Source organism: Corvus kubaryi, unplaced genomic scaffold, assembly GCF_017639235.1.
Source record: "Corvus kubaryi isolate FWS band 111438036 unplaced genomic scaffold, C.kubaryi_AGA036_p1.0 37394, whole genome shotgun sequence".
In the NCBI taxonomy this organism is placed as follows: Eukaryota; Metazoa; Chordata; class Aves; order Passeriformes; family Corvidae; genus Corvus; species Corvus kubaryi.
Genome location: NW_024581133.1, coordinates 10,993,851 through 11,017,386, shown reverse-complemented (window position 1 = coordinate 11,017,386; position 23,536 = coordinate 10,993,851). Strand labels below are relative to the sequence as shown.

Below are 23,536 nucleotides of genomic sequence, written 5' to 3'. Positions count from 1 at the left end.
TGAGTCCAGAGGAGGGACCTAAATAATCAGAGGGATGGTGCACCTCTCCTATGGGGAAAGACTGAGAGAATTGTGATTGTTCAGCCTGGAGAAGAGAAGCTCTGGGGTTACCTAATTGTGGCCTTCCAGTACATGAAGGGAATTTACAGGAAGGATGGAGAGGGACTATTTACAGGGGTCTGGAGAGACAGGACAAGGGGGAATGTCTTCAAACTGACAGTAGGTTTAGATGGTTAGGATGAAATTCCTCGTTGTGAGGGTGGTGAGGTCCTGGCACAGGCTGCCTAAAGAAGCTGTTCCCTCCCTGGAAGTATCTAAGGCCAGGCTGGACAGAACTTGGACCAATCTGGTCTAGTGGAAGATGTCCCTGCCGACAGCAAGCGCGCTGGAACGGGAATGAGATAATCTGCCATGTCCCTTCCCACCCAGACCATTCTCAGGTCCCACGCCCAAGCCCTGGGATCGCCTCAGCCGCCCCGCCCCGCCCACTGCGTTTTGGCGCCAAAACCGCTGAGCCGCCGCGGCCGGGAGCTCGCGAGACACGGGACTCTCGCGGGACTTGGCGCGCACGGGGGTGGCTCCGGCCCCTCAGCCCGCCCCGCGCTCCCGCCCGGCCGGAGCCGCTCGGAGCCGCCCGAGAAAGGGCTCTCGAAAGAGTGCTCTTGCTGGTATCGGCTCAGCCCAGCCCCGCTCCGGACGAGGTCTCTGGAATTAGCTTCACTTGAGGAGCCGGAAAAGGGGAATCCTCCTCCAGGCGGTGTTTCGAAGTGGGTGAGCTGTAAATTTGGCGAATTGCCACCTCGAAGCCTTTGGTCAGGGATGTGAGTAGCACGCGGCTCCATGGATAAGCGCTGTGGTCAGAAATCCCTTTATTTTGGTTTATTCCTGCCACACCCAAGTGATTTTGACGAGTTGAAGCATGACTAGCCCTTATTTTATTCGGCTCAGCGAGGGTGGGTTGTGTTATCCTCTGTATGGTATCTGCTGTTTAATTTGCAGGATGATCTGGCTGGCAAATCTTTTTCTGAAAAACCTTAAAATACTATCTATAATTGACGTTTATCTGCCTCTGTGGAAGCCTCGCTGCTTCTCTTTAAATGCTTTTGCTGTTTTCTGCAGGAGGGCAAAAAAGGCTTCTGTGGCTATGATAGATCCTTTAGAGAACAACTTGTTTGATCTTCCTGATTATGATAACACTGAAGATGAAACGTTCCCACCTCTTCCACCTCCTGCCTCTCCGGGAAGAGACGATGCTGAATGGGCTCAAGCTAATGGAGGTGAACACCGGTGACCCCTAAAAATCCCATTTGAATGCTGTGCAATCGAAATTATTGGTGTTGAACTTCACTGCATTGAGTTCACTGCATAAAAATAGGCAGAAAACAAACTGTAAACTTACATAGTTAATCATGCGATGCTTTCCAGCTAGTGGGAAAAGTTTATTTTTGTAGATTCCATGAAAATATGTGCACAAAGGAATCTTTATAAAATTCAAGCTCTTCTGACAAAATGTTGGTAGAGGTAATTATACAGCAATGATCTATTACTCTTTGTGACTTGGCTTCTAGGAGAGATAAGAGTATTGGATGCACTATCAATGCACTTACCAGAAATACAAGTAGAAACTTAAAATGTACGCAGTGCAATTCTAGGTGATGGCAATTGCATTGAATGCTTAAATTATGTCATTTTTTCCCCTGGATCCAGATGGAAACCAGCAGTCCCAAACAAAGGATTCTGCTGTGACCACACAGAAAGCAGTTAAAAGACCAAGGCCTAGATTAGATGCCCAAAGGTAACTTTATACAGAATATTTCTTTGTGTGATGAGTTTGGTGTAGGGCTGTGGGAGAATGATTAAGGTACCTCTAAAACTGGTCTAAGTTCTTTATAATCAACAGAAAGAATCCAAGCTTTAGGCTGTTTCAAGGAATGTGAGCGTTTTTTCTTTGTTTGGGTTTTTTTACTTGTTAGTTGAAAGAAAGAAGTGTGGGTTTCAAATAACTTTGCCCATTTCCTATTCTCAGGTTAATTTCAGAAAGAGGGCTCCCAGCCCTGAGACACATGTTTGACAACGTGAAGTTCAAGGGTAAAGGGCACGAGGTAAGACCTGGTGAGCTTTTGTTTTGTTTCCTGGGAGGTTAATGTAGATTTGATAGAGTGCTGCCCATCTGATACGGGGAGAAAGCTGGTTAGCCAGCTTTCCAGCAGTATCTGAACAAACTTGAATGCTTTAAGAAAACCCATCTTTGATCATAAAATTCTTTTCCTCAACTCTAAAAGTAGAACATCCCATCTGTGACTCTTGTATTGTCCATAGAAGTAGGATTTTGAATTTCAAGGTTTCAAAAAAAAAAAAAAAGTGACATACTACTTGAGCAAAGAAAAATCAGGACTTTCACTACAAGCTTTCTTATTGTTTTGGAGGCGCTTAAACATGCAGAGCTTATTTTCCTTTACATGTCATTATAGAGTTCGTTGTAGACAGGTGAGGGTCAGTCTCTTCTTCCAAGTAACAAGCAATAGGACAAGAGCAAACAGCCTCAAGTTGTGCCAGGGGAGGTTTAGATCAGTTATTAGGAAAAATTTCTTCACCAAGAGTGTTGTCTGGCTCTGGGCAGCCTGTGCTGTGGACTCATCATCCCTGGGGGGATTTCAAAGACATGCAGATGTGGCACTTGGGGACATGGTTTACTGATGGCCTTGGCAGTGCTGGGGGAGTGCTTGGACTCTGTGATCTTAGGACTTTTCCAACCCAAACAGTTCCATGATTCTCCTGACACACTTGCAAGGAGACCTGTGCATCTCTGGTTTTTGGAGAGCATTCATGGTATAAATGTTCTCCTTACCACTGGAGGCACAAAGAAACTGGGCAGTAGTGCTGAAAGGTACAAAAATCTTTCCTAGATCAGGTTATTTTGATGTATCTGCATTCTAAACATAAGAATCAATGCCAGCTGTGCCCCTGTGGATTTATTTCAGCCTGGGTTCAGCCCTGATTGTTTAAGGACAATGCTTCAGGACCTGGCAGATGTTTTACAGGATATGCAAATACTCCCCTGAACTTGTATCACTGCTGTTCTCATAGCCTGAGATTATGCTTACACTGGATTGTGGGAGGAGGAAGGAAAGGTTACCCACACATTCATACTGCTTACATTTTCCAGAGACTGTCAATCTGCAGATGCTTCATGTTTTCAGGATTTAGTGTCCTGTTTACCTCTGCAGTCTCCTGACTTTGTCAGGTTTAGTAGCTGAGTGTTGTCTTTCTTGCTCTAGGCAGAGGACCTGAAGACACTGATACAACATATGGAGCATTGGGCTCACAGACTGTTCCCAAAACTGCAGTTTGAGGATTTTATTGACAGAGTGGAGTCTTTGGGAAACAAAAAGGAAGTTCAGGTATGAATTGTTTCTGTCAGTTTCTCTTCATGCTGTTTGGAATAGTGCAAGTGGTACGTTTAGGAGATCAATTATGCAGCAAAAGAAGACTTAGGTTGTGCATACTGCTAAGAAGTATAATGTTATTTAAATTAATTTCTCTCAGTTTAGAGCTTTGTCTGGTATTTAAGTTTAGATACAACCTTTATGTATTTGAAATAATACTTTGGAGAATGCTTCAGCATTTTCAGGATATCTTTAACCACAGAAATTTGCTTAAGAGTGCTGGAACTGGGTGGGTTTGGGGGTTTTGTTTGGTTGTTTTTTAATGTTTGAACCTGCAAAAGAAGACTGGTAAAGAATTCAGCTTCACCTGGCTGGGTGATAGATGCAGGACTGGGAAGATGATCCACAGCATTGAAGGTGTGTATCTCAAATGGACATTGAGTGAAAGGAGTATTTTCTTCAGAGTAATACAGCATAAAATGAAATTGCTGTGGTTTTCCCATACTCCCAAAGTTGAACATAAAAACTTGCTACAGATGAAGTACCAGTGTTTTAATCTCCCATTTGCAGACCTGCCTAAAGCGGATTAGACTTGATCTTCCTATTTTACATGAAGACTTCAAAAATAATGAAGGTATGCTCTCTCTGCTGTTTGTTCAGTACTTCAGTGCTTAAGGTTATTTACTTCCCTTGCACTGACCAGAAGTGAATGGTCATGATACGCTTTTCTCATGCAGAAGAAGTTGCTGAGAGGTCTCTCCTTTAAAACCAGGCTTCTGTGAATCTTATGATGACAAAACTGAACTGGTACATAAATATGCACATACTTGCACATAAGTATGTGAAAATAAATAAAATTGTATGGTCTGCTGAAAGGAAATGGAAAATGGGTATTAACCAGCATTGTTAGAAATATTCTTCAAAAAACCCTCCAGAAATGCAGTTATTGAGCACACAGGTTTGTGTTGCACTCTCACATGAGTGCAGTCTGGAGAACTCTTGGATCTTACAGAAGGAGGAATCATAAACATCCTCCAGAGAGTTGCAGTGCAGTCAGGGTGTGGTGCCCTTCATAGGCAAAGTACCTGCTAATGTGGGGGGCACTGTTATGTCTGTCAGTTCTGGCACACAGCTGCTGGGAGCATTCCTTCTTCCAGGATCAAAACCCAGCATTTACTGAGGACATAAGTCAAGAGTCTCTTCCAATCAGATAGAAATTAGACATAAACAATTTTTTAATTAAAAGAGGAAGCTTCATGTGATAGTTAGAAACTTTAGCAGCAGAAAGGAGGGAATTTCATTGTCATTCCTAAGGACCTTGTGCAGGTTTTCATACCTTCACTGTGAGTGTGATAGTCTTGAGAGTGTTATCTACCCCTTGTCCCGTTTGTCTTCATGTGAACCTCAGCCAGTGCCTGGGAATGGTGTTTTGGTGGATGAGTTCATGAGTGGTAAGATCTGGCCTCAGCTTGGGGCAGTTGGTGACACGTGGCTGTCTTCACTGCTGCTGCATTGGTGAGAACTGCACTGCAGCCAGAAGCAGCCACGGACAGCAACACGAGTGGTTCCTGCCGACAGGGTCTGTAGAGTGATCAGATGTTCTGTGCGATGGTTCCATACACTGGGCTTTAAATGTGTTGTTGAGCTGCTCCTGAACTGTGTGACTGAGTGCACTGCTACAGCTGCCCAGCCTTCAGGGGAAAAGCTAGAGCAGGCATCTCACAAGTGTGAAATAAAAATTCAAGCTGGGGCATTGTATTAACAACCCAACCCTTTTGTCAGCTCACCTTTCTATTCACAGGCTTAAAGTGGTGCAGAGGCCTTGGGCACTCTTTCGAGAGTGCTCTGCTGCTCTCTGGGTGGTGAAGCTTGTCTAACTGAACTGCCTCCACCTTGCACATTTCAGTGCTGGCAGATGAATAAATATCTCTGTAATAGAGCACACTGAATTCAGAACAGTATTCAGTGTGTGTGTTCAAACCTCTGCTTCACAGAATGCTGGAAGGGTTTGGGTGGGAAGGGACCTTAAAACCCACCCTGTTCCATCCCCTGCCATGGGCAGGGCAGCTTCCATTGGTGCCATCCAGCCTGGCCTTGAAAGGTTGGAATTCCTGTAGCTACTCCTGCCACTTCCTTAAGGAGAGTGTTTTATTAGTAGGGTTGGGAGGAAAATTACCTGGCCCTAAAGATTGCCTGGAGTTCCTGTCCCTTTTGATCCTTCAAGCACAGCTCCTGTTGCTAACTCAGTGTGCTGTGCCTCTTTACACTCAGGCATTGATTATTCTAAGTGTGTGTGAGCTCTGAGCACTTGTTGTGTCCTTTGAATATTGGAGATGTGGGCCTAGGCAGAAAATTGCCCATTAAAATTATATTATACAATGATCTTCAGCTGTCAATACAAAATGTAGATCATAGAAATGGTTTCAGAATATTCTCTTGACTGACATGTAGTCAATCTCTATGGGTTAAAGGTGTTGATTCTGCTCTTCTTCCCCCTGCCAACCCTTGTTTTTAACCAGAAGGAGAAGGGGAAAGCAATGGACTGGATCCAGCTGCTGAAGATGCACATTCCCGCTCTGGAAATGCAGAAGAACTGAATTCCCTGCCTGGTACAACTCTGACGGAGGAGCAGCAGGAGCGGATGAAGAAGAACCGGCAGCTGGCCCTGGAGCGGAGGCAGGCGCGGCTGCAGGGCCACAGCCAGTCCCAGCACCAGGGTAAGGACCCCAGTTTCAGTGAGGGCAGTGGCCTGAGCTGCTGGGTCATGGCTCTGATGGCTTTTCTAGTAAGTGCTGGAATGTGTAACTCTCATATTTTAACAGTTTTCCTGTAGTTAAACTCCAGAGCCGTCACTGCTCCCCTGCTTGTTGTGCCAGGTTGTGACAGTTTTGTCTTGGTGAAATGCAGCTCACCCTGTTACCTTTGAGCTGCCTTTGCCACAGACTGGCATTCTGGTGATGGAACCATCAGTTAAACACAGCAAGTGTCTGCTTATGGTTTTTCTTTCTCTCCTCAATAGAGCTCCCCAGTAGTTACTCAGAAGAGGAGTTTGACAGCCCAGTTATTCAGGATCCCACTGACCTTATTGAAGACACTCAGGTTCCTGCAGCCAAGGATGCTCCCACAGATGAAGAACTGGAATGTGCCAGGGAAGAGCAGTAACTTCCCCACACTGTGAATGCCTTTCTTGACCAAAAGACCCTCGTGCTTTAAGTACTGTCATTATACTGAAATGTTGCTGGCTCTTGGCACTCCAGAAGCTTCAGGGAAGTCTTTCCCATGGCACCACTGCAGGACAGAACTCTTCCCTGGAAGCTGCAGAAGAGCAGTTCCATACACCAGCAAACAGAACAAAGTTCTTCAGTTGCACTTGAGCCTTCTTTTCCACCTCCCAAAATGGTTTTTTTAGGAAATGTTTATGAGTTTTTTGACCTACTTTGAATATAGTTTATAATTTATGTCAAACTGAATTAACTGGGATGTTGATGGATTAAGTTGCTATTAAAGTTGTGGGTTTGGAGTTTTTTTTAACAGGGATACTGGATTTTTTTTAAACTGCTTATCCATTACTTATATATTTTTCTTATAAAATGGAAGCTATTAAATTTCAGAAGTCAAACCTGAAATTCTTGTATGAGGCTCTTACAAGGCCAGGCCTCCCACACTTCCCCATCCCTTGGGTCAGACATCTCTCCCCAGACAAGTACCTCCCCTCAGGGAACAAGACTTTCCTTACCTGATCCTGCTCTCTGCTTGAAGCTCTGCTTCATCCTCTTCTTAGAGTCTTGTTTTTCCTTACACAACAGCTTTTCCCTTTTGTGGAATGAAGGGGAATCACCCCTTCCAATAGTAAAAAGTACTGAATTTCTAGACACTGAATTAAGCCACTACCCTCAGGGTACCAGGTGTTATTTTATGAAGGAATTTGCTTTTTATATCCTTGTAGGGAAGAAGGAGGTATTTAGGTTTTAAGAACCTAATTTATGGACAACATGAGCAAAGTAATTTTTTGAATGATACTTAAAATAATTCACAGCCCAGTGTCTTTAGTCTGAAATATGAGCTTTATCAGGTAAAAAATCTTTTCATAACTCACCCATACCCATAATCAGATAAAAATAATTCTTATTTAAAATAGACATTGAGCTTAGTAAAAGAACACTTGAATATTTAAATAAACTGCTTTTTAAAAAATCCCCCAACCACTTGTGCACAGTGAACAGGAGCAGGACAGCCCCAGGCAGCCGCTGGCAGGTCCCAGTTCACATCGTGATGTCCTCTGTCACATCCAGCAGTGCCAGCTCCCGGATCTCCTCCAGCAGCTGGTACAGGCTGGGCCCCTTGGTCTGGCAGAACTCCTGGGACTCCTCATCCATCACTTCCACCCTGGCTCTCTCTTGGGCACGCTGGGTTTCCTCTGCAGACTGGCTGACTTCTTTCACCAAGTCAGATTTCACCACATGGAAACTCTTCTGGGCGGCCTCTGTGTCCGCAGTGTGGTGCGGTGCGTTCCTGATGATTTCCAGCTTGATAGTGTCAGCGTGGCAGCGGGAAGTCTGCACAAGGATTCTCACCTGGAAAGCAATATTTTGTTCATATTTCTGATGGTGCTATTTCCTTTTCCTCCTCTCTGATGAGATACTCACTGTGATGTGATCGAAAAGGCTCAAGGTCACTGAGTCTCCAGTAGTTGTAGTGGAGGTGATTTTATGCTGAGAGCGATGGAGGGACCCAGGCTTCCACTGGCAGTTCCCAGCCCCTTGACAGGAGATGACCAAGCCCTCTTTGTTTTTCATGTAGGCAGCACCTTTGATTCCATATCTACAAAAAAGCAGAGAAGCTGTTCTAACCATTTTCAGCCTTTTCAGGTGTCTTAATTTTGAAACCCACAGGCTGGCTGGGATTGTAGAAAAGCAACAGGAAGGGGTGGGCACGGCAGCCTGATAATCCTGCTCCAGGGATGCTGATAGGTGGTGTCACAGAAACCCAGATTTGAAAACAGCGTGGAGACAGTGACTGAAGTGTTCTGAGAGCAGTAAAGCAAAAGTGAAATAGTCAGTGATCCATTATCTTAGTGCTGGGTGGGGCCTGGAATGGCTCAGTGATGGGAAAAGAGCAGCTTTACAGGTTTTTCTGGACAGACAGTGAGGAGACAAGTTCTCCATTAAAAAAAAGCTACTTGAAGAGCAGCAGCATGTTTGCCCTGGGCTCTCTCTAAGGCAGCCTTTCCTGGCTGGGGAGCTTCTGGCTCTTGAGCCTCACAGCCAACCCTCTGGAATGCTGGAGACGACACATCTGCATTGAGCTGGTTTATACCCAGGCTGTGCCCTCCCAGCATTCCAGTAACACCAGGTGTTATTTCCCAGCCCATTCCCAGCCGTGCCAGGCTCACCGGGGGACGAAGACGAGCACGCCGTTGGTGCGGATGGAGTAGACGACCCCGTCGGCCACGCAGCGCTCGTCGCTCTCGGCGCTCCTGTCTCGGAAGTACATGCACTGGAAGAGCTCTGTGGACTGCTTCTGAGCACGCTGCGCTGCCTGTGAGCACCCCGCACACAAAGAGAGACAAAAACCTACATAAGTATTCCAACAGGCGTCTTTGGCTTTGATTTCCACAGCTGCTTTTTCCCATTATTTACTCCCTTACCTGTCCCCTAGAAAAATTACAGCTAAAAGAAAATCTTACATGAAGTACAAGTGAAATATGAAGGCACTTTTACAACCACTCTCAGAAGAAAACTGATATTTAAAAAAACCTCAATGCACTACAAATAAAAATAAAAGTAAAGTGATACTCTTAGTTCCCAAAAGCACAGTCGGGACTAGTATCCCATTCCCTAGGGCACCATGGAGACTCCCACAAGGACCCCCTTACCCGATTCCTGTTATTAATGTGTCTGGACAACTCCTCAAGATACTTGTTACTGATTATGTTATCCTTAACATCCCCTGTGGTTCCCTTCAGGGTCGCTGCTATCAAGAGCCTGTGCACAACAATGTCAGCGTATCTCCTGATGGGAGAAGTGAAGTGAGTGTATTTCTCTAGGGCCAGCCCTGCCAAGAGAAAGGAAGAGAGGTTAGCAATCAAAGCCATCATGTGCCTTCTGCAAGAGTCCAGAAACCACAGCAAAGGCAGAAGAATGACCAGGTACCATAATGATGAAACTGCTCCTCGGGACAAGAACCAGTTGAGAAGTATAGGGCGTTGGACATGGCGTGGGTGGCCATGGAGCGCAGCAGTTTGTTCACAATGGGATCCGAGGGGTCGTTTGCTCTGTCCAGAGACTCAGCCAAAGCTTTGTTAGACCTGTCGAGAAGGTCATAATGGCTTATAGGTAACAACAGCATAAAACCCACATAGAAGTTAATAGTTACTCATAAAAAAATGGCAAGCACAATGATATTGAAACTTTCAATGCAGTTTAATAACAGTTCTGCTCTAGGAAAATGTTTAGAAAAAACCCAGTTTTCACCCAGTTATCTGCTGCAACCTGGAGAACCAGGGACTGGAGCAAAACCCCTTCCTATGCAGTACAAAAGAGAAAGCTGGTCCAAAACCTTTGTGTCCAGCACAAATGGGACAAGGTGACACCCAGATCACAGAGGCTCTACTGATGCCTTTCACCATGGCCTTCTCATGTTATCTTGACCAAGTAATTCTGAATTATTTTGAGTCATTTAAAATTACTACACTGCACAGAATTAACCTATTTTAAACCAGTACTCTCTTACCCAGGAAATACAGTGCAAACAAGGCCACTGCAAGAGCTTGACCAGTGCACAGTGACTGAACAAATGCTTTATCTGAATATGTCTAAAATTATTCAGCCACTGCCACTTGCAGTACAGCCAGCAGAATGCAGGCAGCTTCCCCTGGTCAGAACATCATCAGAAAGGTTCTGATAAAATTTGTTTCAAGAACTGCTATGCAGTGTCTCTTAACATTGATACTTGGAGCTGGAATTGTTTGTAATGATAATATGGCCAAGTAGTTAACTGCTTAACTTTAATTACAGAACTTTAGTAATAAAAGCTACCGTGTGTCTATTGAGAAGCCTTTGGCACTGGCACATTCTCGAAGCTCAGTGAAGAATTCCTGTCGTGGTGGAGGGTGTTGCCGCAGCAGAGCTTGGTGGGGAAAATCCTCGGAAATTCTTTTCGCCACCCAGTGGTTGGCCAGGATCATGCATTCCGCCACGGTCTCGTGCACTTCCAGCGGCTGCTTGGGAATGAGGTCATGGATATTCCGTCTGTCATCCAGCTGCACTCGGATCTCGATCCCTTCCAGCTCCAGCGCGCCGCACCTGTCCCGCTTAGCTCGGATGTGTCGTGCTATGTCGGTGAGCTTGGATATGGCCCAAACCAGCTCAGCCAGCTTCTTCTGCCTCATTCCTTCATCCAGGCTTTTCAGTTCCAGGATATCCCCCACCACACTCGTGTCTCCATCCAACAATCCCTGTGCTGTCTCATACTCCAGCTTGTAGGCAGAGCGGATGAGAGTTTTGGTGTATTGAACCCTCAGCGTCTCGTACGATTCTTTCTCCAGCTCCCACAAGACGCTCACAGCGTATCTGAAAGACAACACCACAGTTCTGACATAGTTCTGGTAGACTTAAACTCCCATTTCAAGCACATTCAACTCTTTTATAGACTTAATTATGGTTGTGGAAGCATCTTTTTCTTCATGAAACCAGTGCTCAGCAACACCACTAAATAACGCACTTGCCTTTCAGTCTCATGCATCACAACTTAAATGAGGACCAGCTACACAGCAGTATTTTCAGTTCATCTGCTGAAGCAGAGTACCCCTAAGGTATAAGGTCTCCTTTGTGTTAAAGCAGAGCTACACTGTGATAGTTATTTTTATCCATTTTTATTTTATTAGTCAGATGCATTCACACTGAACACCTCTGCACCCTGCATATCCTCATGCCAGCAGCCAACTGAGCCTGTAAATTGATATAAACTGGTCTATAAAATTCAGCCTACCTGTGGTAGAACTGAAAGGTAATTTCTAATGTACACAATTCTTCCAGTTGATGATTTAGTAATAATGCAAAATGACTTGTAAAAGTCTCCCTGCTCAGAACAATTCCAAACCCTTACCTGTCCACTCCGCTGAGGAGGGAGCACACGTCAGCACTGAGGACAGAGGGCAGCATGTCATAGCGCCGATCGGCTAAGTAATACGTGGTAGCCCTGAGGAACAAAACACAGTTGCTGTTCTTCTCACCAGGACTCCTGGGTCTGGGGTGTAAGCATTGCTTCATAGTCTGATTTTAAAAGGTTATTTCTACAGAACACTCACAGGTGCAATACCAAAGTAAAATTATTTAAATAGCTATTTGTACAGTAAAACCCTAATTTTGCCTTCCTTGGTATTTCAGCTGCCATTAAGGGCAGAACCAGGGCTGGACAAAATATGCTCACTGAAGAAGAGGTGATTTAATGGGTACATCAAACATCTCTGCTGCCTACAGTTTATACTTCTTTGCATCTACAAACAATACAGTTCATGAAGTGATTCAGCAGTTTAAGTCCAAATAGCGACAATAAAGGAAAAAAGGGAATGAAATATTTGGACATTAAAAGACAAGATTGAATATTAAAACATAAGCCTGACAAATACCTCTGGAATTAAATTAATGTGAGACTTAATTCCATTTTGTGGGTGTTCATCTCCCTTGGAATACAAACGAGTGGTTTTCAAAAATACTTCAAGTCACAGATGTTAAATTAGACTCTAAAGCAAAGAGGAGTGATGAGGGAAAAATAACCTTATACTATAACTTTCTGGAAAATGTGTCCAAATAAAAGCAGAATGTAATTAGTTATATAATAGTTTAATTAGCTTTAACAAGTCTTTAGTAGGACATGAAAGGTGGAAGCATGTTTCTTTCCTTCCAAAGTTTCCTAAAGGTAGCATCACAAACTTCTGAGCTTCATGAATTTTCTAATTTTCAGAAAATAACTTACCTTGCTCTGGCCTCAACATCAGTGTAGGAATTTGCTGCCACAAAGTGAGTCACATCTGCAATGTGCACCCCCAGCTCGAGATTTCCATTGGGCAGAGTCCTGACAGAGAGAGCATCATCCACATCCTCACAGCCCTTGGGGTCAATGCTGAATATCAAGTGGGTATCTCTCAAGTCAAGGCGTTTTTTTTCCTCCTCTGGACTCACTTTCCATGGATTCTTCGGAGAACTCACAGGCATTTCACTCATCTGTACAGAAATATTGTTGAACATAAATTTATATTTTCTACAAAAAGATACCAACTAATTAGATTTAATTAGTTTTTCAAATTCTTCTTGTGTTTAATTTTCCAAGTCCATTACATTTACTTTATGGAAAGTATGGAAAAAATTGAAAAGAATTCTATGTGCATTAGTAACCAGTGTTATTACTGTGGTGATACTGCAGCTCTGGCAAATATAACCACTACATATTGGTTTTTTACAGTCTTTTTCTTTCAGTTAATTGTAGGTATAATCAAAATAGTTACCTGAGAAAGCTGGATCCTCTCCCAGTTGAAAACAAAGTATTTAATACAGTAGGAGGAGGACTTTAGGATAAGTAGCATAACCACACACTAAAGACAGAAACATCTTAAAAGCCTAGCTCAAATTTGAATTAAGAGTTTGTAATCTTTCCTCACAGCAAATGGATTCCATTAAAATCGCTCTTGACTTGAAAATCCATAGTATCAATAGAACCACTGATCCAAAAGATTCCAGAAAAATAAACTAAAATAATAATAAATTTTCAGCTTTCAAAATGGGCTTTCAAAAACCCACTGGCAACAAAGATGTTCGGCTGTAAAAGGGTCCCTCTCTTTGAGAAACAAGGCCCTGGAAATGAACAGAAAAGACTGGATCTGATCACAAAGACAAACCTGGATTTCTGAGAAAGGGGCAGCAGAAATGCTGTTCTCCACCAGAATTGCTGCGATTTCCCCCTCGAGATCTCCAATTCTCCCCAGAACTCTCACAAAGTGTCCGTTTGGATAGAGGGAAGTTGACTCCCAGGAATCGATGCGCACGACAACTCTGTACTCCTGCAGCAAGGCAGCTCTGTTAGAACAGCACTGTGCCCCTTAAAAGTACAATTTGTATACCCCTAACAGGACCTTTCATTTATCAGAAAAAACCCAAAGCAAGTGGTATGTAAGCGTGGCCAAATTCAGAACTCAAATAAGCGTCTTAACCTGAAGTGGTTCTGACAGGAATTGAACACAATCCTTCAAGGCAGAAATTGAACCCTCACAGACTTCACTTTAATAGTTTTACCATGTTTTTGTCAAAGAAAACATCATTAGAGCATATAACACCCACACAGCTTTGTAAGAACACAGAACAGAGAAACACTTCAGTTAAATTACCTGTAATGCTTCAGCCTGCTGAGTGCTGATCCGGATTTTGGGAATTCGGTAATCCCAAGGTGTTACAAGGACTTTCTGAGCATTTCTGCCCTGGGACTGGCTCTCTTCTTTAGAAGGGAAAGTGACCACATAATCCCTCCAGTTCTTTTGGATGATTCCAACTACTTTACCTTTAAATAAGGAACATTGTGCATTAAAGAGTTTAACAGGACCAAGAAAGCAAATATGTGGGAGGTACAGGAGATTCATTGCTTCGTAAAATGAACTGATGTGTCCCCAAATCTGTGTCACAATTGCCAACAACATATGGTGTGCAGACAATACAAGTGTGTCATAAACTATTGTTGGCACAGGCAGATTTTAATGAGCTTTTATTTATATGGAGACTAACTCAATGTATAGATTTCAATTGATACAGGACATAAATTATTCTCACTGCTGCTGAAACGTGGCCAATTCTAGTAATACAGAAAACTTTTAACAGCAAAGAGCAAAACAAAATATCATTTCCCTACAAAAAGAGAATTAACCTCTTAAAACTTCTAGCTCTGACCTCAACAAAAATTTAAGATGCAGCTATAGCTGCAGAGTAATAATTTCAAACGAGACTCTAAGTTCCCAAGGTACCCAGGCATGTCACACTGGGATACTTCTTCACCTAACAATTTTTTTTTTTTTCGTTATTTATCAGCAGGGAATTAAAAGGATGCTTCTCCTTACCTGTGGGCATAGGGTCACCTGTGGTGTCTGCAGGTGCTTTGTCCTCAGTCTCATTTTCACAGAGGGCAACAGTCCTTCCTTTCCATTCATGCACAGGGAGCAACTCAACCACCACCACATCCCCGTGGATTGCACGATTCCGAGCCTTGGCCCCATAAATAAGGATGTCACTTTGGAGTTCTGTATTTAAAATAAACAGAACTGTAATCTGCTACAAAAATTCAAATCCCTCCATTCTTGGCAGCATTCTGCTGAAATAACAGAAAATTACTTTTCCAATATGATTTTTTCCAAAAAGGACTACTGGTAAGTAACTAATATTGCAAGGAAAGGAAAACCTTTTCCTCTTTTTTTTTTTTTTAAGGACCTATTAAGGAATTCTGTAAGTGAACTTTTGGATAAAAAGCAGCATAGGCTGGGATGAGTTCATTGTTCTTAGGCAGCAGCTTTAAAAACACACAGCATAGTTAAATTGGGAAAGCCACTGCCACAGGATTCTGGGCAGGGTTCAGAATAAAACAAGCTTTTAAAAAATAATGAGTATATTGAGCACTGGTTTGACTGCAGGGTCTGTCACAGGAACATTTGAAAGTAGTTATTAGTGAGAGCTGGGCCAATGTGTCTGTGCAAGGGTAATGGACTGCTCCTTCAAAGGTGTTGATTAGTAACTCATGCCAGAGAGATAATCCTGGATCAGCTTGATCCAAAAGGCAATTTTCCAATTATGTTCACGAAGACCAGCTTCCTAATCCTGCCAACATCTATGCAAACTCTTATTGCAGTCAAAGGAGTGGTCACCTGAGGTTGGAGCAAAGCACAGGGACAACAATTTGCATCAGCATTTCACATTTCGCTTCAGAGATGCAGGGAAACAGGACAAGAGGCCAAAATATGGCCAAAGGTGCTAAGAAAGAGGAAGGAGTTTTCCTCCCAAGTTCCACCCTCTGGTTAATTTTCAGCCTCATTTCTGGCCCATGAAAACCCCACAAGCACTGCAGTGTCTCGGCCTTCATCTTGATTGATAACTGAAAACCGGTTCCTCACCTGTGTCTTTGCTGCCAAACCCCTGAAGCCGAACAAAAGCTTCCAGCTGTGCTCGGTGCTTATTGACATTCAGTGTACCCTGAAAGAGACCAACAAACCAATCAACAGAATGGAACAGTCACCCTAAAAATGGACAACTTTAAAGGATAAAAATTTGGGGTTTGCAATTTTTTTTTACATGACTTAGTTTTTATTGATCCGTAGGTTATTTTGAACACAATTATTCTCTCTATAGGGGGGAATGCAGGATGTAGAACTTTTAAATCCTGAATTTATTTGTAAGACGGTAGACGACATTTTATTCCAACCACAGGCAATGTAAGATTACCTTTGCTGCCTGCTTTAGCACAGAATCTGGCATTATTCCAACAAGAAAGAAAAACCTCCGTCTTTCTGTTCATATTTTATTCCTGCCTCGCTGCTGGAATTGCCAAGAAAGGAACAAATTACTGGCTCTAATTCTTTAAATTATTTTTGAAAGAAGGACACTTGTCTACCAACAATCTATATTAAGGCCCTGAACAGCCATAAACCAGTAAATTAATTTCATTGACTGAAAGATGTCTGTGCAAATGAAGTTAGAACTGCTGCCTTTGTGCAGCACTATTTATATTTAAGAATGAGGTCTCACTGCTTCAAATCACACCTGGTCTCTCGATTTACAGGTACATCACATATCAACCTGAAGAAAAATCCATAGCACATTTCACAACCTCAATAGCCAATTCTTATTTTAACTTCTCCAAGGAAAAAAAAAACCCAAAGCAAACAAACAAACAACAACAAAAACAAATCCACGTGTCACAAAAAAGTGTAGGGGAAATATTTTGAGAATCCTAAGAATCCTAATCCCTTCCATCCTCTTGCTTTTTGTTTCCTTTCCCTCTTCCCACCATAGCCGTATTTCTTTCTCTAATCAGTCTAATTCAGGCAACTAAAGGGACCAAGTACAAGACTGCATTGTTCTGTGTACGTTCTCTGCACAAAAATACCTGCAGGTATCTTCCGGATTTGATCCCAGACTCCAATATTTCCACAGGTAAGTGCTCAGGATATTCTTTTCCATGGTTCTCTTGGCTTTCGCTCTCCCGCTCACGCCGAGCTTGGGCTATGGAGTCAAAGAGTTCATGGGCAGCCTTTAGGTCAGGCCAGAAGTTATCCAAGTAATTCTGTATGCACAAATATAAATAAACAGGAAAGTATTTAGAGACCTCTGTTATTTTAATAATGCATTTGGAAAGCCCATAATGGACAAGAGCTATCTCACACTACACTCAAATAGCACTTCCAAATGGTTATGATGAGTCTGCTCTAAACCCCACAGATCTGTCCCAGGTTCAGCCTAATCCACTGTTAAATGCAGTAAAGGTAAATCAGTTTGGTGCTGTTTTTATTCAACATCCTTTCACAGCTGAACATAAACATCCCATCCCCACATCCCACTGAATACAAGTGGTATCAGAGATGGACACCAAAATGAAGAATGAATTATCTTCTCAGGCTTCACTGTATCCTCAGCAGTCCAGGCAAAGTAACGGGCAGAACATTGCTGATGGATATTTAGGCTACAGCTGCTTATGGACTGCTTGCACTCCAGATTTAGACAGCTGGCTGAGGGAACTGATCACTGCTCATAAATGCCAAATTCCTTAAAAACAAGGAAAACAAGGAAAACAAGGAAAAGGTCTCCTAAGAAAGATGGCCTCTATCCTCAGAGCTGCTTTTTATCTTTCCAACTCTCTGCTTTGCTCACTGCCACTGGTTATTCCAACATTCTCATAAGTGACATACTTGCTTGCTTTGATAAATGGAGACATGAGTTACCATCACAGCTTTCTTGAATGTAAACTCTGACATGATTTGCAATATACTTTAATGCACTTGCTTCATCATTTTGATGGGACGTAAAGGAAACCTTTTATTTTTCTGGCGTGTTACCTTGAAGGAAATCACAAACACTCCTTCTGTTTCATTTCCGTACTGCCTGATAGCATCTTCATCTTCTGTTACCATAACAACTGGCATCTGACCCAGGCAGTGATTGTAGTACCAGGCTGCTGCACTGTAAATATTCCTAGAAAAGCAAAGTTTGAAATAAGATTTCTGGCATAGCTCATTTGTTACTTGCAAGATTTTGCTGGCTTTGTATAAACAAGATTTTGATTTAACACCCAGACTTTTAAAAGACATACACCGAGCTACAGGAACATTTTTCTGCAAAAACGTTTATGTGCCATTCTTAAGCACCATGAGAAGAGAGGAAAATAGAATGTTTCCTCCCCAATATATCCACTTGTGCCCTAGCTGCAACACTATAACAAAAAGTTCCTCTGAGTCAAAGCTTGTAAAAAGCCGTGCTCAGACTCCAGTGCTACGGTGTAACTTCAAACTGATCCAGCTTTTTCCTTAGCATTATTGCATTTAATTTAGTACACTTTGTCTAGTTCCCTAAGAAAACAATGTTGATACTTTTGTAACTATTAAAGCACAACGCAGACTTTCTGTGGCTGTGAACTGTTGCAAAGCTAAGCAGAACAAGAGCATGAACTCCCAGTACCCACTGCATGCTCATACTCCTAAATACAAAGTCATGATGCTATGCAGTGTGGCACTGCAGAGGTTCAAACAAACCTGGTCTGCCACTTCTCCATGGATTCTCCCTTCTCCCTTGGCAGGTAGCAGTGCTGGTGGAATTCATTAGCAAACACAGTACAGTCATGACGGGGATCCTTCAATAGATTCCGTAATTTGTTGTACTGTCTGGAATGAAAAAAGATAAATATATTCTTGTGCTTTCTTTTGATAATGCTGTTTTAACTCCATGTGAAAATACAGCTGAAAAACTCGAGGAAAATTACTGTCATGCACAGAGAAATGTATTCATTACATTACAACACTGATGATAAATCCTGAACCATCACCCACAAGCAAGTTTTTTATGCTTCTGATTTTAAACATACTTGTTTTCCAGTGAGCCCCACAAAATATCCTAAGTGTTCAGGAACTTATTTGTTTGTCACTTTTGGGACAAGGGCTATTTCTTCAAAGGCATTTGTGCTTTAGAAATATAGGATGGCCTTGAGAGCAAATTTTACTCTGAAATGCTATGGCAATGCCCAGGTTAATGTCTGGTGAGGTAAGTACCATACAACAATATTAATTGCTCCCCAAAGAGAAGTGCTCAGGCATCAATACAGCAAACCAAAACCTGTCCATAATCAAGCTGTGGGCACATGATAGATCATTACTGCAAAGTCTCATTAATTCCTGTCACTGGCCATTTGATTAGCTAATAATGATACAGGTTTCATACCTCTCCTATTGAGTGAAAACTATGCCAGGCATTGATGTCCACGGATCACAAAGGATCCCAGTCCTTGCCCTTCTGTAAAACTACATTAAGACACTTGAAACAAATTATACATTTTACAAATCAGTATTTTTACGTCAATCTTAATAAAAAATAAGTTCTTATGGGGTAAGTACCTGCGTCCTTTCTGATGTTGCACAGCCTGACAAGCTGTTTGCATGAAAATAATTCCTTTCAGCTCCGGAAATTCCAGAATCTCCAGGTACTCCTGAACAACCTTGCAGTCGGGGACAACGTAGTGTGTGACATCATCTGATAACAATTTGCCGTCTAAAAGATAATTCAGAGTTTAAAGGATAAACTTTCAGTTGCAATATTGGTTTCTTGAAAATACTTTCCAATGTAAGAATTAGAGTTGTGTCTTCTCAAATGGGTATATTTCTTTTCCTGATAAACAATATTATGGATATTATGGTACAATCCTGTGGTACAGTCCATAAATCTGTGACAAAACCCTTTTGCATCCACTGATGCCAAAATTTAGTGCAAATTCTATCCAAAGGAGAGAAAAATAATCCACTTTCATTATGAAAAAGCTATAACTTAAAAGAGTGAAGGTTACAGTTCTTTCTTCTCTGCTTCCATATGAAAAAAGGGACTATATATCTGGCACAGAAAATCTTTTCATGGAATTTCCAAAGGCTGTAGAATTATGAGCAGTTCCTTTACCCTGCTCCCACAGCTCTCTGCTCAAACACACCATTTACAGCAGGCTCTTTACATAAAAGAGCACAGGTAAGGGTACATGTAGAGAAAGCCACTGCTACTGCAAAGAGAAGAGGTTTTTAAACTTAAACTATTAACCATCGGTGTTAATTTTCTTTATGGAGACTCTCTCCCTTAGGAATATGCCATCAAAATACCACAGCAAAAACATCACAGACGACATCTTAAAATGTACCTCAAAATTAATGAATTCAATTGCTTTTGGTATTTCAAAGATTCCCCAATAGCTTTCAGATGGGAGGGGATTTCCACTGTATTTTCTCTTAATACCTATTTATTCTTTATCATAAATACTGAACTGCTGAACTCACCACAGTGCAGGCAAATTATACAGAACAAAGTATATAGGTATTGACAAGTAAGGTTATTTTCATGTATTTCTTAGAAGCTGACATGGGACAAACTTTGAGCTGCAACCACAAGAAGTGAATCCAGCTAGCACAACTGTGCTCACAGTAACTTGGCCTCATCTCACACTGAAGGCTTATAATGGATGATGGCAGAACACATACAAGAAAGCTAATATTTATTAATAATTCAGAAGAGCATTAAAAGTGAAATGTCACTGGAAGATTTATGAGACCTGCCTATGCGAAGCTATCCTTGCCTAACCCATACATCTAGAAGAGAACGACTTCTAGGCAGCCACAGCTCACCCTTACAAGCACCTGCAGATGTGATTTTTGCAGGCAGTCTCTCACAGGGCAGGAAATAGATTTGCTGAGCACACTGTGTAGAGTCAGGAAGGAAAACAAATATTTTGTTCACATCTGGGTTACCTTGAATAATTACATAGGGACATATTCTGACAGACACCTGTAGCACCATCTACATTTAAGTGCAAAAGAGGGGAAGTTAGACACAGCAGGAGAGGTTTTTTTCTGATATGTGCCTTTAAGTTATCCTTGAGGAATTCATAACCAAATGCAGTATTTTAAGGAGCAGTAACTATCACTAGTCCTGATCTCCTAGATAGCAGTAATACAGTATAATAATATAATCTAAGTAATACACCTTTTGCCCTCTGTTGCAACAGGAACCTAAATTAAAAGTGAAAATATCTATGTCAATCACAGTTCCAAAGGGAAAAAAAAAAAAAAAGAGTTACAATTCTCAACCTTTTCTTTTAAGCAAGCAAGTCATTTGGTCGATTTAAACAGGTTGGATATTATGTTTGTTATTTGCCAGTCACTTTCCTGCATCAAATAAATTGTGGTATTGAACAACAACAACCCCAACTGAAATATCAAAGCTCAGGTGATGATCTATGATGCACATAACAGCACCACAGTATGTAAAAACAACAACAAATGCAGACATCAGAGCCTGGCAGCCTTCCCGTGTCTGAAATGCCCTGATATAACATAGGCAATTACATTTAATTACTGAACAGGAATAGCTGCTGATGCAGAATTACAATAGCTTCAAGATAATAGCTTGGCCCCATTGTAATACTTAACAGATATGTATAGCATTTAATTCATGCTATAAACCACCACCCTTCAGAAATTAATGCATTTTAAAGGATCTTTTAAAACAGGAGAAGTGTAAAAATTGAACAATCCTTTAGCCTTTTATCACTGCCAGTAAACTGTTCACAGTTAAACCCTCTAACAATCAGCTCCTCGATTCCTTCCGCTCTTAACGCCTCGTTGACTTCTAAAGGATCTTACTTTAAAGGAAAACTATTGCTATAGAGGCGAATTGTTCAGCACCGTCCGGAAACCCCAGCCCGGGGATCATCCCCCCCGCTTCAGGGATCACCCCAGCCCGGGCATCACTCCCCACTCAGGCATCACCCCAGCCCAGGAGTCACCCCCTGCCCAAGGATCACCGCCAGCTCAGGGATCACCCCTCGCTCAGGCATCACCCCCGCTCAGGGATCACTCCCTCCTCAGGGATCACTGCACCCGGCTCTGCCCCCCGCGACCCGCGGCCCCGGGGGACGCTGCCCACCGCCCCAGCCCGGCCCGCGGGCGATCCCGACTCTGTCAGCGCGCACCCCCGGCTCCCCCCAGACCCCTCACCGCGGGCACAGGCGGCGCGGCACTGGGCGCTGCGGCACAGGGCGCTGCGGCACGGCACGTCGGGGCGCAGGTAGTGCTCGCGCACCACCCGCACGGCGCGGCCCTGCTGCCCCCGCAGCTGCAGAACCTTCTCCGTGCGGAGCATCGGGGCGGCTCGGACCGGCCGGGAATGGCGGGGACCGGCGGGGACCGGCGGCCCCGAGGCCGCGACTGCCGGGGCGCCTGCGCGGGGCGGGGCGCGGGGTCACCGCGCGGGGAACGGCCTCAACCGAGGGGCGGGAAGAGAGCGGGAGGGGCGGGCTGAGGGAACCGGGTCGGGACGAGCTGAGGGAACCGGGGCGGGCTAAGGGGCCTCGAGCTGAGGGAACCGGGGCGGCTGAGGGACGAGCGGGAGCGAGTTGAGGGAGGTGGAACTGGAGCTGAGGGGCAGCGGGAACGAGCTCAGGGCACCGGGGCGGGCTGAGGGAACCGGGGCGGCTGAGGGCCGGGCGGGAGCGAGCTGAGTGAACTGGAGCTGAGGGACAAGCGGGAACGAGCTCAGGGAACCGGGGCGGCCCTGAGGGACGGGCGGGAGCGAGCTGAGGGGGCCGGAGCGGGCTGAGGGAATCGACAGGGCTCTGAGGGGTCGGTGAGGTGAGGGCTGAGGAGGAGCCCGACCAGTGCAGGCGCTGAGCCCCGAGGGAGCCCACGCTTGTGAGGCTGGGTGAACACAGCGGACAGATTCCCTTAAAGTGAGGGATGCAGTTGTGTGACCCCGCATGGTCTTTCACAGCACCTTCCAGGAGAAATTCCAGGTCCGTTCCTCACCCCCGATTTTGTGAGATCGCACGCCGGAGCACTCGGGGAGTTGAGGTAGAGATCAGGGCAAGGCTGCGTGAGGAGAGCAGGCAAGCCCTAATGACAACTAATTTTACAGTAATCACCAGTATAGCCCTTCACATTTACGGGGGGGGGAAGATAAAGGCACTGACAGATGAAGTCTAGTCAGGAGTCCAAAGTAGTGTCTCTGGGTCTGAGTCACTGCTCTGTGTCTGTAATGCTGCATGTGTGGCATTTTGGGGGTTATTGTTTTGACTCTTAAAAAAGCATTCATACTTTCTCAAATAATAATTGCCTACACCATAACTTCACTTGAACGTAAATACATGGTGAGAGCTGTGTAGTGTTTGTCCTTAGGAGGGAAAAAACCACTGGAAAAGAGCCGAGGCAGTATGTCACTGTATGTTCCTGTTTATTCTGTGTCTTATTTTTCACATGTTTTATAAAATGTGTATCTCCAATGACTAATACTTCTAAGTAACCAATTTGTGCCAGTAAATGGAAGCACCATCTGTAAGAAGCTGATTTGCAGAAGCCAAGTTCTCAAACATCTGAGGAGGAGGAGGTGTTATAACTTAGTGAGAGACAACCAAAGTGTAGACTTGGTTTGGGAGTCAGGATGATATTAGATGTATTATGTAAGAAGGATGTGAGAGGAAAAGGGAAATGGAGACCAAAATGATGGAGCTCTTGTTCTGCGGGAACAAAGATGAAGTAACCCATGCTGATAGAAAGGGTAAGAAAAACTCAACATTTGGGAAAAAAAGACATTTAATTGAGTTTGAAATGTAGCAGATGCTGATTGCTGACACAGTGAGGAACATAGACCAGTGTGCTTACTCAGTGACATTCAGTGATTGTAATAAAATGAAGGTTAATTAAATAAAAGTAGCTGAGATCACTGCTCTCACTTGTTCACTGTTTCACAGAGGAAAATGGAAGATCTTTGGGCCAAGTTCATGCCTTGCTGATACTGTTGAGTAGCTGCATATGTATTTCTAACATTGTAGTTGGAACAGTTTTATCATTCTGAGTTTCCCCACTTCCTTCCTTTTTTTGGAAG

General features: G+C 43.5%; 2 protein-coding genes, 1 long non-coding RNA gene and 1 other non-coding gene across 6 annotated transcripts; 3 read left to right on the top strand and 1 right to left on the bottom strand.

The window, feature by feature from the left end:
* Nucleotides 1–560: 560 nt before the first annotated feature.
* Nucleotides 561–7,012, top strand: TIPIN (TIMELESS interacting protein). 2 transcript variants are annotated; one of them, XM_042039328.1, is made up of 8 exons: nucleotides 561–767; nucleotides 1,120–1,277; nucleotides 1,708–1,795; nucleotides 2,027–2,102; nucleotides 3,279–3,401; nucleotides 3,957–4,020; nucleotides 5,906–6,103; nucleotides 6,406–7,012. In XM_042039328.1, the coding sequence occupies exons 2-8, from the start codon at nucleotides 1,145–1,147 to the stop codon at nucleotides 6,546–6,548; spliced, it is 825 nt and encodes a 274-aa protein (XP_041895262.1). In that variant the 5' UTR covers nucleotides 561–767; nucleotides 1,120–1,144; the 3' UTR covers nucleotides 6,549–7,012. The 2 variants fall into 2 exon arrangements, with proteins under 2 accessions (XP_041895262.1, XP_041895261.1); XM_042039327.1 differs by having other exon boundaries at nucleotides 561–771.
* LOC121670068 lies at nucleotides 4,875–5,009 on the top strand. Its single transcript, XR_006018016.1, has one exon.
* Nucleotides 7,013–7,431: 419 nt separating the features above from the next.
* Nucleotides 7,432–21,867, bottom strand: DIS3L (DIS3 like exosome 3'-5' exoribonuclease). 2 transcript variants are annotated; one of them, XM_042039325.1, is made up of 17 exons: nucleotides 21,655–21,867; nucleotides 19,018–19,171; nucleotides 18,163–18,291; nucleotides 17,470–17,605; nucleotides 16,524–16,700; nucleotides 15,532–15,610; nucleotides 14,488–14,667; nucleotides 13,768–13,937; nucleotides 13,282–13,443; nucleotides 12,363–12,610; nucleotides 11,493–11,585; nucleotides 10,424–10,957; nucleotides 9,539–9,693; nucleotides 9,262–9,440; nucleotides 8,779–8,924; nucleotides 8,033–8,207; nucleotides 7,432–7,960 (listed from the first exon to the last, which is right to left on the bottom strand). In XM_042039325.1, exons 1-17 carry the CDS (start codon nucleotides 21,797–21,799, stop codon nucleotides 7,649–7,651), a joined length of 3,174 nt encoding a protein of 1,057 aa, XP_041895259.1. In that variant the 5' UTR covers nucleotides 21,800–21,867; the 3' UTR covers nucleotides 7,432–7,648. The 2 variants fall into 2 exon arrangements, with proteins under 2 accessions (XP_041895259.1, XP_041895260.1); XM_042039326.1 differs by lacking the exons at nucleotides 13,768–13,937; nucleotides 15,532–15,610; nucleotides 16,524–16,700; ... (2 more) ...; nucleotides 19,018–19,171; nucleotides 21,655–21,867 and having other exon boundaries at nucleotides 14,488–14,541.
* LOC121669825 lies at nucleotides 9,437–13,083 on the top strand. The gene is made up of 2 exons (XR_006017907.1): nucleotides 9,437–9,534; nucleotides 10,403–13,083. It is a non-coding gene; the product is annotated as an uncharacterized LOC121669825 (long non-coding RNA).
* Nucleotides 21,868–23,536: the final 1,669 nt, after the last annotated feature.

What these genes read in the sequence shown, in the direction of transcription:
- DIS3L (XM_042039325.1), bottom strand. Translation starts at nt 21,799, where the DNA reads ATGCTCCGCACGGAGAAGGTTCTGCAGCTGCGGGGGCAGCAGGGCCGC. An exon ending in GGCTTCTCAATAGACACACG is followed by an intron (nt 9,694 to 10,423) that starts GTAGCTTTTATT and finishes CCTTCTCGACAG; the next exon opens with GTCTAACAAAGCTTTGGCTG. An exon ending in GGAGCAGTTTCATCATTATG is followed by an intron (nt 9,441 to 9,538) that starts GTACCTGGTCAT and finishes TTCTCTTGGCAG; the next exon opens with GGCTGGCCCTAGAGAAATAC.
- TIPIN (XM_042039328.1), top strand. Translation starts at nt 1,145, where the DNA reads ATGATAGATCCTTTAGAGAACAACTTGTTTGATCTTCCTGATTATGAT. An exon ending in ATGGGCTCAAGCTAATGGAG is followed by an intron (nt 1,278 to 1,707) that starts GTGAACACCGGT and finishes CCCTGGATCCAG; the next exon opens with ATGGAAACCAGCAGTCCCAA. An exon ending in CCTAGATTAGATGCCCAAAG is followed by an intron (nt 1,796 to 2,026) that starts GTAACTTTATAC and finishes TCCTATTCTCAG; the next exon opens with GTTAATTTCAGAAAGAGGGC.